Source organism: Sarcophilus harrisii, chromosome 1 (genome assembly GCF_902635505.1).
Source record: "Sarcophilus harrisii chromosome 1, mSarHar1.11, whole genome shotgun sequence".
NCBI classification, from domain to species: Eukaryota; Metazoa; Chordata; class Mammalia; order Dasyuromorphia; family Dasyuridae; genus Sarcophilus; species Sarcophilus harrisii.
Window position 1 is genome coordinate 74,001,457 of NC_045426.1, and position 16,116 is coordinate 74,017,572.

At 33.1% G+C, this 16,116-nt stretch overlaps 1 protein-coding gene across 1 annotated transcript in view; it reads right to left on the reverse strand.

Annotated features, from left to right (window-relative positions):
- Nucleotides 1–16,116, reverse strand: part of ABCA13 (ATP binding cassette subfamily A member 13) — a 504,928-nt gene that overhangs the window by 47,952 nt on the left and 440,860 nt on the right. Inside the window, exons 56-57 of the mRNA XM_031957225.1 lie at nt 14,147–14,297; nt 1,304–1,438 (exon numbers count right to left, since the gene is read on the reverse strand). Of these exons, the coding sequence (XP_031813085.1) occupies nt 1,304–1,438; nt 14,147–14,297 (286 nt within the window). The remainder of the gene's footprint in view (nt 1–1,303; nt 1,439–14,146; nt 14,298–16,116) is intronic.

The following is a 16,116-nucleotide window of genomic DNA, read 5'->3' on the forward strand; positions in this document are numbered from 1 at the left end:
TATTAGGGGTTTTCCATACAACCTAGATGCCTGAATATGATGGGTTATGTTAAAATGGGAATTAGTAAGAGAGCAGGCATCCAGACTAAATAGGTATTAAGGTTTTTTTTCAAATTCTAAAAGTTATTTCATTTGAAATAACATAGCCAATATTTATGGCTATGTAACGTTTGAAAACATAGCCAATAATAGGAATGTCTACACTGAAATAAGAACAATGTTCTTATTTCAGGGTTCCAATAAGTCTCTTTTTAGCACTAAAACTATAGAATAGCCATTAAAATATATTTACCTAATAGATTTATCCACTCTTTTAACTGCCATTATGAGTATATTTATAGCTACAGTAATTTTTAATTGGATAAAGGATTTTTTATTTCTTCTTAGAAAGAATCTCTAGTCCCCCATTCTCTCATTTATCATGTTCAAGGGAAGCTTATAATTATAGGATCAGAAAACACTAAGGATATTCCCTTGCATTAAATTATCATGATGATCTTTACTGTCCTTAATTAATTTGGGAAGCTGAGACCAATCAAATTTGACATTTGGTGATCATAATGAACAAATGACAAGTACCAACTAACTTATGTCTTTTAGTTAGATCCACTTATCTAAAGAAAATGTTTTCAGATTAGCAACATTTTAAATTCTATTGTGCCATGTTAGTGTTCTTAATGTCCTAGAAAAATCACAAAGAAATGCAGCATTTTTTTCATTAGGACATAAAAGATGAAATTAAATTTAGCATTTTTATTATATATAAATAACTCAACTGGGTCTTAACATGCATAATTTAGATGTTTCTATTCAAGTATAATAAAAGGCTATTTTAAAAGATTGGGTGATAAAGGAGGGCTCCAGAAAACTATTTCAGGGAAATGTGAGAGTTTTAATATGTATGACTAGATGAACTAGGAATATATTAATATAAAACAATAATGGAGTGAACAAATATTTAATAAGTGTCTGTATTACATATTACCATGTAGTACTCCTGCTTAAGGAAAAAAAACCTTGGCAATAAAAAGAAAAGAATATGAGACTTAAAATAGGAAAAAGAAGGAACTGGGATACATTGTATATTGAACATATTCACCAATTTAAGGGTGCACTTTTGGTCAGTGTTGGTTCTAAGAAAATATGTAAAATCAATAAAAACTGAAATTCATTTATTTATGTAAACATAGCTGGGCAAAAATATTATCATTTCTATTTAACAAAGAATTGCAAGTTAAACAGACAATTTCATTATGGGTCATGTTTCAAAGAACATCAATTTAGTAACATTCACACTTCTTACCAGTAAGAGAATTTCAGGTTTTCCCACCAAAGCCAGAGCAGTAGATAGTTTTCTCTTAGTTCCTCCACTGTAGGTATTCACTGGTTTTTCAATATGAGTCTCAAGATGTAGTCTATGAACAAGTTCTCCAGCAACCTAAAGGAAAGACGTTATGTAAGCTTCTCTTGTTGAACATCTTGTGACTTGTATATAAATGAACTTCCTAAGAAAAAATCTTCAGGGCCAGAATGATTCACAAGACATTTAAAGAACAATTAATCCCAGTACTATGTAAACTATTCAGAAAATTAGGTAAAGAAGGAGTCCTGCCAAATGCTTCTATGACACAATTATGGCACTGATATCTAAACCAGGAAGAGCCAAAACAATCTCCCTAATGAATGTTATGCAAAAGTTTTAAATAAAGTATTTAAAAAGACATTGCAGCAACTTATCATCAGGATAATACACTATGACCAAGTGGGATCTGTGCCTAGAATGCAGGGGTGATGCAATATCAGGAAAACTGTTACCATAATCGACCATATCATTAACAAAACCAACAAAAATAATATGATAATCTCAATAAATGCAGAAAAGCTTTTGGCAAAATATAACACCCACTTCTACTATAAACATTAGAAAGCACAGGGATAAAGGAAGGTTTCTATAAAATAAGTAGTATCTACCTAAACCTTCCATAAACATTATTTATAATAGAGAAAAGCTGCACACATTCCTAATAAGATCAGGGGTGAAACAAGGATGCCCACTATCACCACGATTATCCAACATTGCACTAGAAATGTTGGCTTTAGCAATAAGAAAAAAAATTAAAGGAATTAGAATAGACAATGAGGAAATAAAACTAGCACTCTTTGCCTATGATATGATGATACATTTAGAGAATACTAGAAAATAGTCCAAAAACCTACTGGAAATAATTCACAGATTTAGCAAAGTTGCAGGATATAAAATAAACCCACATAAATCATCAGTATACATACATACATATATATATATACATATATATATATGTATATATATATATATATTACTGACAAAGCCCAATAGCAAAAGATAGAAAGAGAAATTTCATTTAAAATTACTATAGACAAAATAAAATACTTGGGGGTCTACCTGTCAAGACAAACCCAAAAAAATATATAAATGCAATTATAAAACACTTCACATACAAATAAAGCAGATCTAAACAATTGGAAAAATATCAATTGTTTATGGCTGGGATGAACTAATATAATAAAAATGATAATCCTGCCTAAATTGGTCTACTTGTTCAGTGTCATATCAATAAAACTGCCAAAACATTACTTTATAGAATTAGAAAAATAATAATAAAATTCAACCGAAGAAAAAAGATCAAGAATATCAAGGGAATTAATGAAGTAAATACAAAGTAGTGTGGTTTAGCAGTACAAAACCTAAAACTATAATATAAAGCAGCAATCAGCAAAACCCTTCGATAGTGGCTAAGAAATACAGGGGTAGATCAGTGGAATAGATTAGATACACATGATACAATAATCAAGGCCCATAGCAATCTAGTATTTGATAAACCCTCAAACTCCAGCTTCTGGAATAAGAACCCACTATTTGTCAAAAATTTCTGGGAAAACTGCAAAATTAGAAATTCAGAACACATCTACATCTCACACCCCATACAAAAATAAAGTCAAATTCATTATATGATTTGGGCATACAGGATGATACCATAAACAAATTAGGAGAATAAGGGATGATTTATCTACCAGATCTTTGGAGAAGGGAGGAATTTATGACCATACAATTAGAGAGTACTTTGAAAGACAAAATGGACAACTTTAATTATATTAAATTTTAAAAGTGTTGATTCATAAAGCAATATGTGTTTAAAAAATAAATAAAAATATGAATCATATCAAAAAAAAGTTTTTTTATTGTTAAGGACCATACCTAAGTGAAGGGGCAAGTCAATTCTCTGAGAGCCTCCACAGCTGTGATTCATAACATCTGAAGGAGTTGCAAGGCAGCCTTTACTAACACTGGTATTGCTTGTGGACTGGGAAAGAAATTGGAGGCAGAGGGAAGGAGAGCTCAGATAACGCAATTGCCTCTCAGTTGGGAGGTCAGAGAACAGCAACTGACTCTCAGTCTCCTTATATCATCATCATCATCATCATCATCATCCTCTCACATGAAGAGAACCATTCATTCTATAGGTCTGAATTAGACCTCCAGCAGCCACTGGCAGGTGGTTCCCATATCACAACAATATTATGACATGTAAATTTTTAATTGAATGTAAGCTCATTGAGGTCAAGGACTGTTTCATTTTTGTATTTTTATGCCTATTGTCTATAGTAAAGATGCCCCAAATATAGCGGGTGTTTCATAAATATCTAATGAAATTATGAATTTAAATTAAAATTTTAATTTCTCTCTAAACATGAAATAATTATTTTCCAATTAGCAAAAACATATGCAAATTAACAGTGCTAATGATTATCAAAGGGAATCAAGAGTTGGTGGAAACAAGACTATGAGCTATTCCCTATTTCATTCTACTCTCTCACCTCCATACACTCACATATGCTGTTTCCATCACCAGGAACACAATGTTCAGATATCAAAAGTTTTTTTTGTTTGTTTGTTTGTTTTTTTGCTTCAAGTCCCAGTTTAGGAGCCATGCAGATCTTTAAGGAGACCTCTTCTGAGGGGGATCAGGAAGATGATGCTAATAGCCAATACTTATAAAATACTTTAAGGTTGGCAAAGTACTTTATATGTTCCTTCATTTGATCATCTATATAAACTTCTTTAACAGCAAGGACTGCCTTTTGCCTTTACTTGTGCCAGCAATGCTCAGCACAGTGTCTGGCATACCACATACATGCTTAATACAAACTTGTGGATAGAATGAGTGTTCTTCACATCAAACCTGTGAGGAAGAAGTTATTATTAACATTATTTTATAGAAGATAAAATTTGAATTTAAAGGGTTAACTAACTAACTAACAAACTCAGTACCAAACTAACTCAGTACCAAATAGCTAATATATATCTGAGACATGATGTAATTAATAATAATAATAGCATTTATACCATATTTCAAGAGTTGCAAAGAAGCTTAAAATAAGGTCTCATTTTATTATCATAACAACCATATGAAATAGGTATGATTTTATAGTCATTTTTTTCAGATGGGAAAATCAAGGCTGAGTTTAAGTTACTTACTCAGGTTCACACAGTTAGAATATGAGGCTGGGTTTGAACTCAGATCTTTTTGGCTCCAAGCCCAGAACTATTCAATTTATTACCTAGATGCCAAATCCGTTTCCTCTTAACTTCAGCTCTGGTAGGGAATCCACTATACCATCTAGCTGTCTTCTGGAAAATGACTCTATTTGGATATTCAATACATAGCTCCCATTAATTTTCCTAATTAGAGAGGAAAGAGGAAGAAAGAGAGTGAGAGAGAGAGAGACAGAGACAGAGAGAAAGGGAAGGTGAAAGAAAGAAAGAGGGAGGGAGGGAAAGCAAGAGGAGAAGGATGAGGAGAGGAGAGATGTCCCTGAATAGCCATGAAGCATATAAAATCCACTAATGCAAAGATTCTGTATGCAGGATAGTTAATATTTTTATTATGCATCACTAAGTCTAATTCAACCATTACACAACTTTATGTTACAGATCAGGAATTTCATAAAAGTTAAAAAGCCTACTTTGGCATCTAGGAGTACAGAGAGCATCCTGACTAGGATAAGACTAACCTCTATCCTTTAAAATAAATCTGATGCTTCTTCCCCCTTCCAATATCTTAGTGTTAAATATTATCATGGAATGAGCTACATGCTTATACTGTGTGGAAATGTAGTTGATATGTCCTGCTACTTTGCCACAATCTTCATACCTCCTTTGAGTAGCCTGTCTCAATAGCTTCTGTATTTTATTAACAATAACAACTAAGATCTATACAATATTTTCACCATTTTTGGTCTGATCATCTCACAACAACCTGAAAAGGCAATAACTTATTATTATCCTCATAAGGTAACAAATTAGAGTTCTCTGGAATCTACTTCTCCATCCTTTAGATCTGAAAGTGGACAGAAAAGGGACTTGTTCCTGGGACTGACTAGGCTTAAGATAGGGCAGAGCCTTTCTCTAAAATCAGACCTGCTAGAAGAGATGGACAGAGGACAGTCTCATAGTTTTATTTGGTAGGATATGACCCAGGATCCTAAAATCTTCTTGCTCCCTTCTATCCCTTCTCCTACTTGTCCCCAATAAACATTTTAGATGCACAAATAATATTCTAATAATCTTTATTTATATGCTTTAGAGCATATATTTAATTATCATTGATATAATAATAAATATATGCATTATTGTATTATTAAAGGAGTGTCTGATTTATTATTGAAAGTTTTATTTACATTTAACTGAAAAATGTTCACTGATTTTCAGTGGTCAGAGTTTAATGTTCATATAACATGGACATCCGTTCACAACTTAATAAAAAATATGGGAAACATTGTTAAGGACATGACTTAAATGCTAAACTTTTCAGTGAATCTTCCATGAATCAAGGCTGAGTAGAATAGATTTGTAAAGTACTTATGTGTTGACATTCTATTTCTATCCAGTAGAATATAAGCTACTTTAGGCCAAGAATTGTTTTGTCTTTGTAATCATAAGAAGATCTAACACATGATCTGGCATATAAGCACTTAATAAATGAATGAGTTGATTCAATGAAGTAAGAAATTAGTACTATATGATTCTGTTGCTATTTTAAATTGTTATTGGTGTACTTCCCTATAATGAAGCAGAGAGAGGGCCCTTATTGTGCCCTTTCCTGCTGCAACATATACTATATTTAAACTAGCCTAGTTTTCTGTGTAAAATTAGTAGTCACATCGATTCTTCTCTTATTAAGTATTATTCCTACTCCAGTGAGCCTACAAGAAAACTAGAGACAAAGTTAACCTGTTTATCTGTGAGCAGAACTCAAATAACTCATTTTTACTTGTTTATCTGGTACTTGGTTCCTTAGATTCAATTTGGGTTTTTCTGGAAAACCATGCAAATCTCTACAGTCATATATTTCTTCAAATGTGAAAATAAGACCAGCTACTTTCTACTTCAAGTAGAAAGTTATATTTATTTTGTATTATTTCCTTCTCAAACCAATAGTGACTGCTATCATTGTAGTCTCTTTGCTAAATCAGTAAAAAGAAAAGAACAACTTCCTTAGGATCCATACTGCTATTCTAAAACCATTCCATGAAAAGTATTCTTAAATACATCTCATACAACGACTCTGAAATCAGAGTCCCTAGGTTTAAATCCCACTTCTGATTATTACTAATTGTAGAATATTGAATACTTACTATAAAAAAACAATCCACAAAGGAGACACAATGTAAACTAACAGTTGCAAAATTCATCGAACCACATACTTTCTTTACTAAAACTTGATTATAATAGGTAATTATATAAACCTTGCCCTTTTTGTTCCCAAGGAACTTTTGCTTTCTCTCATCATGATACTTCTGAAAATTTCAAAAGATACAGATGCTTGGCCACAGGCACTCAGCATGTCACTTGTAATCCCGGTGTTAAAAACCTTTACAAGGCTTTCTCCTGTTGCTCTCCAGTTGAGTTATTGCTCTCCAAGCTCTCTGTTGAGAGAATCTTATCTTTTACTGCAGCAAACTTGTCTCAGAGACCTTACTTCTACTTCTCCCCAGGATAGTAGAGGATTTTTTGAAGAAAATGACATTATGGATATAATTGCCTATAATGATAATAGTCTCCTTTTGATTAGGGTTTTTTTTTAAGTAACCTTCCTTCAGATTCATACTGCTATTCAAAATCTATTTATTTGTCATTTCCCTTTTCCCAACTGGAATCCTTTTTTATTGTTTTTTTTAGGAAGTTTCCTTTAGGAGAGGGTAGGAAACATCTGGCCTACCGGCCTATAAGGCCCATAAAAATCATTTGCTAAGGCAACTGCAAGGGATGATGAGCTGAAAGCTAGGTACAATAATCTCCTACTGTTTGTGTTCTATAAATTGATAATTTTGTATGGCCCATGAATAATGTTATAAATATTCAAATGACCCTTGGCAGGAAAAAAGTTCCCAACCCCTGCTTTAGGATATGGTTAAGTGGCAAAGCATATTAAAATGTGTATAAATCAGAAAGACCAGATTTAAAATCCAAATAGAACCTCAATAGTTATGTCGTCCTGTACAAGTCATTTCACTGCTCTTTGTTTCTATTCCTTCTACTGTAAAATAAAAATCATAAATCATCTACCTCCTAGGGTTATTGTAAAGGTCAAATGGCATAATAGTTGTAAAGCACAATGCCTGGCACATCATAAATTTAATAAATGTGTATTCCCTTACTTCTCTTTCCCCTTTTAAATCTTGGTATAGATTTTATCTGTTAATTTCATCAATAATAGCTAACTTTATTTTAAAAATGTGAATCATATGCTTTATCTTCCTCCTCATTATATAATTAAATCAGTAAACGAGTATTCTAGAGTTGGTTGTTTATACCAAGTATACCGATGATAGAAATGAGTAGAAATAATTAGACAAGCGAATCATAGGCAATATTAGAGATTTCAGAAGGAAATAAACATTGTGATTATCTTCAGAAAGTAGCTGGTCATATTCCCCCATTTGCAGAAACAACTGAGATATGAGGGAGAATCTCTTTCAATGATTTTTTTTCAGGGAATCCCAAGTTAAGGAAAGGTGCCAATCAAGTAATAAAAATTGATGTTCTGCTCATGAATAAGGCATAGATGTGTTAGATTCTTTAGAAGTCTGACTCTTTTCAGAAAGTCAACAAATTGAAGAAGCTTTAACAAAAAATCCCATTTTGCAACATCTTCTGACTTATGGTTTTCTGTCATAGATAATGAAAAACATTCTGCCTGAGAAGCTGCTGCTTAGGGATATCACCAAATTGTGATGAAAGGAAGGGAACCCTGTGATTATTAGATATTCTTATCATAAGAGGACCACAGTAATTGTAACAATAAGAGGCAAAATGACAAGAAATTCATTGGTAAAAGCATTATTGAATAGAAATAATTGATGACAAATGGTGCCACAGGACCTTCTGCAATTCTGTAAAAGATCCATGGTCATGTCAATGGGAGTAGTTGCTCCACCTATTCAGTCACAGTTTCTCCATTCTTTAGTAGTCAGAGTGACTGGACTAAAATTTTCATTATTCTTTGGATAATTTAGGGATAATCTTCTCCAGAATTAATGAGGCCTATCATCTGACAGGGAATTTAAAATCTATACGTGGTCCTATAGCTGGAAGGACCTGCCAGATTTGTACTCTCTTGTCAAAGCCTTTGAGAACCTAAGAAAACTTTCACACTGTAAGACATTAATGGAAGAATATCTTAATGGAAGAAGTAAGAAATATTTAATACACATTTCTTGATCTCATATAAATTGAAAACAAGAGCTCTATAATGTCAACCACTGTTTATGATGTTTTATATATTTCCTATCAAAGAAATTTCTAGGAAGCATATTATAAATAGAATGACCCTTAAACAGTTGTGATACTTTGCTAAAATCCCTGCAGAGGGGCCACTGTGAGTTTGGTTAAGCAATCAGTATTAGCTTCACATGTAGTCAAAACCATGAAGGTGCTTTACAATTAAGTTATGTAGGGATGCTCCTCACAAGTTTAGCATTGTGATATTTTTTGCTAAGTATGACAAAGACTTATCTTTTAAAATTCCCACTATCAATTCAATATATTGTTGCCATAATGCATTACCTGGCCTGAGATCCCTACCATGAAATGCAAAACTTAAGATCTGAAAATAAAGATGGAGATATTTCTTCTTGAATATATAAATCGTTACTTGGAAAGACAGAACATGTTCAAAGGTATTTTGTGCATGTGTGAAAAAGGTAGGGGCAAGGAAAGGAACTACATCTTTTCCTTATCCTATTTACTCATTAGCATTGATCTGCTATTAAATTAATCAATTATTACCACCTTATCAAGTAAGAAGGCTCTGAAATAGTGGAAGGAAAGAAAAATCTGGAGGACAATTTTAATCTATTTTGTGTTTTATCTTAAAACCAACACAAATGCCAAAAGTGAACTTTTAAATTAGTGAATTAGTTCAATATTCAATGTATGCCAGTTTTCTCTTTCTCTTCTTTTGAGTCTCACCTTCTTCTCCTTTTCTTGTCATTGCATTTTTCCTTATCCAGGAATACTAACATCCAGGAATAATATATAGACACTCATTAAATATTTGTTCTCTGCTGTGCTTTTTAATCTTGAAATTCCTAGTGCCATCTACTTATTGAAGCAACACATTGTGCTAAATAATTTCTCAAATTTTCCTGAAATATTTTATATGTAATTCTCCATTATTCCCCCAACAAAACTCTAATTTTTATTATATTTGACTTTGTTTGTGTCATATTCTTTCTATTGAAATGATATCCTGATGATAGTGATCACTCTATTTATATTTTTGAATCTCCAATGTCTAACACAGTACCTTGAACATTCTAAATGCCTAATAATTTTTATTGCATTGAGTTGGTCTAAATCAGCTCCACAGAACATGAACATCTTTTAAATCAAAATAATCAGTGGAAAAAGCTATAGTTAAGGAACTAATCTAATTTTATCATTTCTTTATTTTTTCTTTCTTCCTTTCTTCTTTTCTTCCTTCCTTCCTTTCTTTCCCCTTTCTTTTCCATTCCTGCCTTCTTTTTTATCATTTTTTCCTTCCTTTCTTTTTTCCTCCTTCCTTTCCTCCTTCCCTCCCTTCCTTTCTGTCTCTCTGTCTCTGACTCTCTGTCTCTGACTTTCTGTCTCTCTGTCTCTCTCTATCTCTATGTCCCCCAATTTTCCTTTTGCCTTTTAAATCAGTGCAGATCCCTCTTCTAATTTACCATATGCTTCTCATTCAAAGTGAGAGAAAAGATGAAAATCAGGACAAACTATCTTGATCTACAAATAAAATTGCAACGCACAGGTAGAGAAAAATCTAAAGGGAACCAATGTAAAGTGGTTATTCATGCCAAGTAGTACATCATTTAACAAACATTTTTCAATGGGCATTGTAAATAAAACAATTTGGACCCTTCTCTATTCTAAAAAGGAAAAATAATGACACATCATCTGACCGCCCTCCAAGATCAAGCACTTCTGTAAGAGAGTGTCCTTCTTTTTAATTATATGTCTACAATTATTTTGGGGGGTTTCATCAGACCCCAGAGAACAGCTTTGTCCACTAAATGGCCCTTCCATTCTCTACTACTAATCACATTCTGGTTGATGAATTATTTTCAATTTGAGTAGGTATATTTTCCAGACTCTGCTAGAAGCTTTGCTGTCGACAGTGAAAAACAAACAACCTGGTTACATCATATTGTCAAGGTTAATGTTTCAGGAAATGATCTGGCATTGATTAAAGAGTAGCAGACCAGATGGTCAAGAAGGAGAAAAAAATGGCAAATATCAGGATAGCTGCCTGAGTTTCATATGTCTCTTTCCAGGAGATCCTAAGCAAAGTGATTGTGAGGATTACCTTTTCTTAACTTCTGCCCCATCAATTCAATTAATCAAGAATATAAGTGCTTCCTATATGCCAGGAATTGTGCTTGGTGGTAAACTTTGAAAAATCATAATGTCCAAAAGGTGAAGAATATGCAGCACAAACATATCTAGATCTAGATTTAAATAGATAGATATACATGCATATATATATATGTGATGTATGTATGTGTGTATATATGTATGCATACAAGTGTGGGGATAGATAGATGTGTGTGTGTGTGTAAATATATATATATATATATATATATATATATATATATATTTGTACATTTTATATTCTCTTTGAGTCTGGCAAAATAAGGAAAGAAAACTATCGGAAAACAGCTTGAAGTCAAGATGAAGCATCTTTGAGATAGAAGAAACTTGGGAATGATTTTTTTTTAAATAACAAAAAACCTCTTGTCTCCAGTTCTCCAGCTCTCAAGTTGCCTCCTCTCATTCTCATTAGTCCCCACACATCATTCAAGTAGTATCATCTGCTCTCTTCTCAATTTTTCTCTTATAATTCTACCTCCTCATCCTCTATCATGCTCAAAGATTACCTATTACCCTAAAGGCCTATCACTATTTCATTCACTTAATGACCAGTTTTCTTCTACTTCCTTATTCCTATTAAGGATACTACCATTCTTCCAGAAACCCAAGTTTAAAACCTTGAAATCATCCCAAAATCTTCCCTCTCTACCCCCTCATTATATACAACCAGCTGCCAAGTCCTATGATTTTTATCTTTACAACATCCCTCACATCTGTCTACTTCTCTCCACTCTCATAGCTACCATCTTAGTTCAGACCTTCATTATTTCTTGCATGAATTATTGCAGTAACTTTCAGTCAGGAGTCAACCTATTGCTCTCCAAACTAATTTCACTTTATTTCCCTCCATAGATTCTACATTACATCTAAACCAGCATCCAAATATTCCAAACAAGTCTACTAAAATATATACTGCATAGTTTCAATAGGTTCATCAATACTGTACCATTTTGCCTCTGCTGAACTTCTTTTAAGTCATCAGTGAGATAAGTATATAGAATTAATTGATCTCTCAGGTCTCTTGCAATTCTAATATTCTATGATTTTATCACTTTAATTTTATTTAATATAATTTTATGGAGTACTAATTCCTGCTATCTAGTGACTTATGAAAAAATATATGAATAGATAGGAATAATGGTTGAAAAAAATTCATTTGCTGTTTTATGAGCTCTGGATGAAGCTAGTTTCTAATTACTGTTCAATAAAAATTTTATTAGGTGTATTATACAATAAGGATGTGCTATTAGGTGATTTAGCAGAATTGTCATTTAGTAGTGATGACAGAAAATAATCACCAAGGCTTAATGCAATAACAATTATCTTCTAAACATTTTTCTTACAACAAAAGGACATGTTCATTGTGTTTGCAGAACATCTGACTTCCTTAATCAAAAGCTAATGAGAGGGGCTGACAATAATAAACACCTAATGAAAGACTTTCCAGAAGATTAGCCCTGAATATTAAGCAGATTTTTAGAGTGGGAGGTAATATTGCCTGTATGGGGATGAACAGTTGTCCTTTCTTTATTATGGTAGGCAATAAGAATTGTGGTGTTTTTATCCAAAGACCAAATCTTTCCTGGTTTTATTTCAAGGTGGATTTTTTGGTTTGCTTGTTTGTTTGTTTGTTTATTCACTGTGAATAAGCAATACAGCCTGAACCCCTCCCTCCAAAAAATAAAAACATAGGAATTCATTATCATGGTCAAAAAGTAGAAGAATCTTGGTGTGTTTGATGCCTGTGTGGCTGAAAATGCTCCAGTTTCCTCCATATTTTAATTGGGAATTATCTATATATGTATCATGCGTCTATGCACTAAGCCTTCCCCAGAAGTCTAAGAGACATTAACCACTGGAGTGATAGAAGAGATGAAAATGAGTTTTAAACAACTGTCATTCCAGGATTTCCTGTTAAAACTTTTTTTTGACTCATCAGTCAAGCCTGTCTATTCTGTTCTACTCTAGTGAGCACTGGTGAACACACAGAATATGGGGATGGGCAGTTCCTTCTCACTCCTGCCCACCTATAGTATCTGTCTCTGACATTGAGTGACATGCAGTCCAAAAACTTCTCTTTCATCATTCCCCTGAGGCTACAGAGAAAGGAAGAGAGTCAAGAAGCTGTCACTCCAAACACCAGGATGTTATATCAACAATTTCACCTCCATTCCCATCCTTGTCTTTAGTATTCAACTAGATTCCCGCCTTTTATAACTGAACCATGGAATAATAGAGCCAAAAGAAAACCTAGAGGTCATCTATTCAATATCCCTCATTTTGTTAGAAGGGAAACTGAGGTCTAGAAAGGGGAATGACTTGCCCAACATCACACAAGTAAATAAGTGGCAAAACCAGGACTTCTATACCATGATATATACTACTATTATATACCACTATAATCCCCCAACATTTTATCATTTTTACATAGATATGTATGAGTGCGTGGGTGGGAGGATTCTTACAAGGTATTAAGACAGTAAAATTGATAGAGATAATAATTATCTAATTTAGCATGGTTCAGTATGATTGATCTGATCTTACAAGGAGATGTTATGGGCCAGAACTTGAAACAGGGTACTGAGTGGAATTGAGGAGACAGTGGTTAAATACAGTTTAGCATTGATTTAATCCTACAACAAATAATGATTTCCTAGTGATATAATGATTGGTGTATACTTAGTGTGGAGCATAAAAGGAGGAGGTCTCAGGGCCAGCAAGGACAAACCCACTAGAAGCTCTTGGAAGAAAAAATAGATTCATTCCATCTTCCACTTTTGTGCTGGTTGGAGGCTGAAGCTGGCAGAGGCAAAGGACTAGTGGCACGAGCTCTTGGAACCAAAGAGAGAGATAGACCTCTAAGAAAGCTAACCGGGCTCAAGGAAGGAGACAAGACTTGGAAAGAGACAATAAATGAATTGCACTTTAACTCCTGGCTGCATTTGGGGTGATTACACTGAACTGAAACTAAGGCTGCCTCCAGAAGTCCCCCAAGAAACCTGCTCCCAGAAAATATTATATTTTAGAGAAGAATCTTATACATGGTCAAACACAGACATGAATTTTTATTGATTTTTAACACAGTGAATTTTCATCTTTAGCAGATGGTTTCACCAACAAAATAAAATTCATTTGTGAATTGTAGAAGGCCCATGATATCTTTATCAACTGTTCTTTTTCTCAAAGGATGCTTACCCTATGGATATCCTGTTTGGGAACTCCACGCAGACTGCAGTAATAATGAAGATGTTCCCAGCCAGTAAGAAACTCATCCAAGGCATCTTTCTGGGGACAGTAACCAATAGGAATGTCCGCAGCACTAGAAGAAGACAGGATCATTTCATCCCTATAAAGAGAAAAAGAAAAAGGTGGGAATGATTTTTTAAAAGACACAATTGAATTCTTCATCTTCAGAATATTGTATTTCTCCTTCAAGGCATTTCTTGGTTTATTCCTGAACAATATTAAAGCTCCATGTGATCCTTAAGATGTTATTATCTAAACTAACCAACTATTTAATTTAAAATTTAACTTTAAATGACACATGCAATGTTTACAGTACTATCGTAAGCATTTCCTAAAAATGAAAAAAAAAAATAGAAAACACTGTCTAAATTATCTAAATTAAGCACAGAATGAAGTGTATTAAACAAAACTTGTGCTAAATATGGATAAAGGCATATTGTGCCAGACCCTACTAAGTTCATGAATTATTCTTTAAGCGTTAAAGAAAAAAATGTATCAAATTCACGTTTAGTAAATCACTACCTTGGGTACAAGTATTAAGGGAAATTGGAGGAATGGTCAATGAAAACTTAACAAGAATTTAAAGTTCACTCATGTAACCAGGTATATGTCAGGGAAAGAGGAGGAGAGAAGGTTACAATAATACTTTTCATTTATATAGTACTTTATGGTTTATAATGGGTTTTCCTTGAAACCACCCTACCTTCTCAGCAATACTTTCTGTTTTCCTCTTTTATAGAACAGGAAGCTCTACCTCAGAGATGTCAAATGACTTAACTAAAACCCAGAGTTAGTAAGTGCACTAGGAAAAAAAAAAACTCTAAGTAGGGTCCTGGCTACAGACTGTTGATGTTTTCAAAGGACTAGCTATATTCAGTAAGACATCACTAGCACAATGTCCACTTTGGTTATGGTTTTTTTTTACCATAGCAACCCATGAAACAAATACATTTTTTAAGTTCTAAGTTGCTTTTCAAAGGATAACAAGATACTAAGAATCACAACTTAGCTCTTTATTTTGTCCACTAAACATGAAAACTACTCATTCACCAAGAAATGGATATACAAATAGATATGGAATAACTGATTGTTATCTATTGTTCTTTAAGCTAAAAATAAAACCAGAAAATAAAGTTGAAGCTAAGTAGCTTTACTCTTCAGTTTTCCTTTGAGAGGCAAATAAAATAGTTGATGAAATTCCTTTGATTTTCCAAATGAGGAATATCACTTGTGAAACAATAAACATGATTTGATAGGACATTTGAAAACCTTGTATAAACTACTCATAATAAATCATGACAAAAATACCATAATTAAAATAATTATAGTTTATGTATCAATATAGTTCATAGTCATTAAAGAGGTAAGTAAATTATATTAAATTTATGAAGATCGTTGAAAGTAAATGAATGTTACTGTACTTAGATGCTTAGTAACTTTAATGCAAATATAGGTCAAGGGGACAAAAGAGGAAAAAAATATAAGATATGACTTCTGAGTAAGAAAAGAGGGGGCAAAGATTGCATATTATGGAGAACCTACAGTTCTACAGTATATATAAAGAATACTATCTAGAGAAGAAAGTTGGTAGACACAGGGCCTCATATATACTCCAAAGCATCAATCAAAAAGAAATTATTTCTATTTTAGCAGGTAGGAAACAATGTTTGGCTATTGTGGGAGTGATCCTTGCATCAGATGTCAGTATCATTACAATGCCAATTTCTAAGACTAAAAATAAAATTAACAATAAAGAATTAAAATGAGAAAAAAAGGCAAATAACAAAAATGGGTCCACCTGACCATTTAAATGAGCTATACATGCCTTTCAATGGAAATGGATAAAGAAATAAATTAGTGTTTATATGGCACTTCAGTGTTTTCAAATATTAGCTCATTTTATCATCCCAATGCCTTGA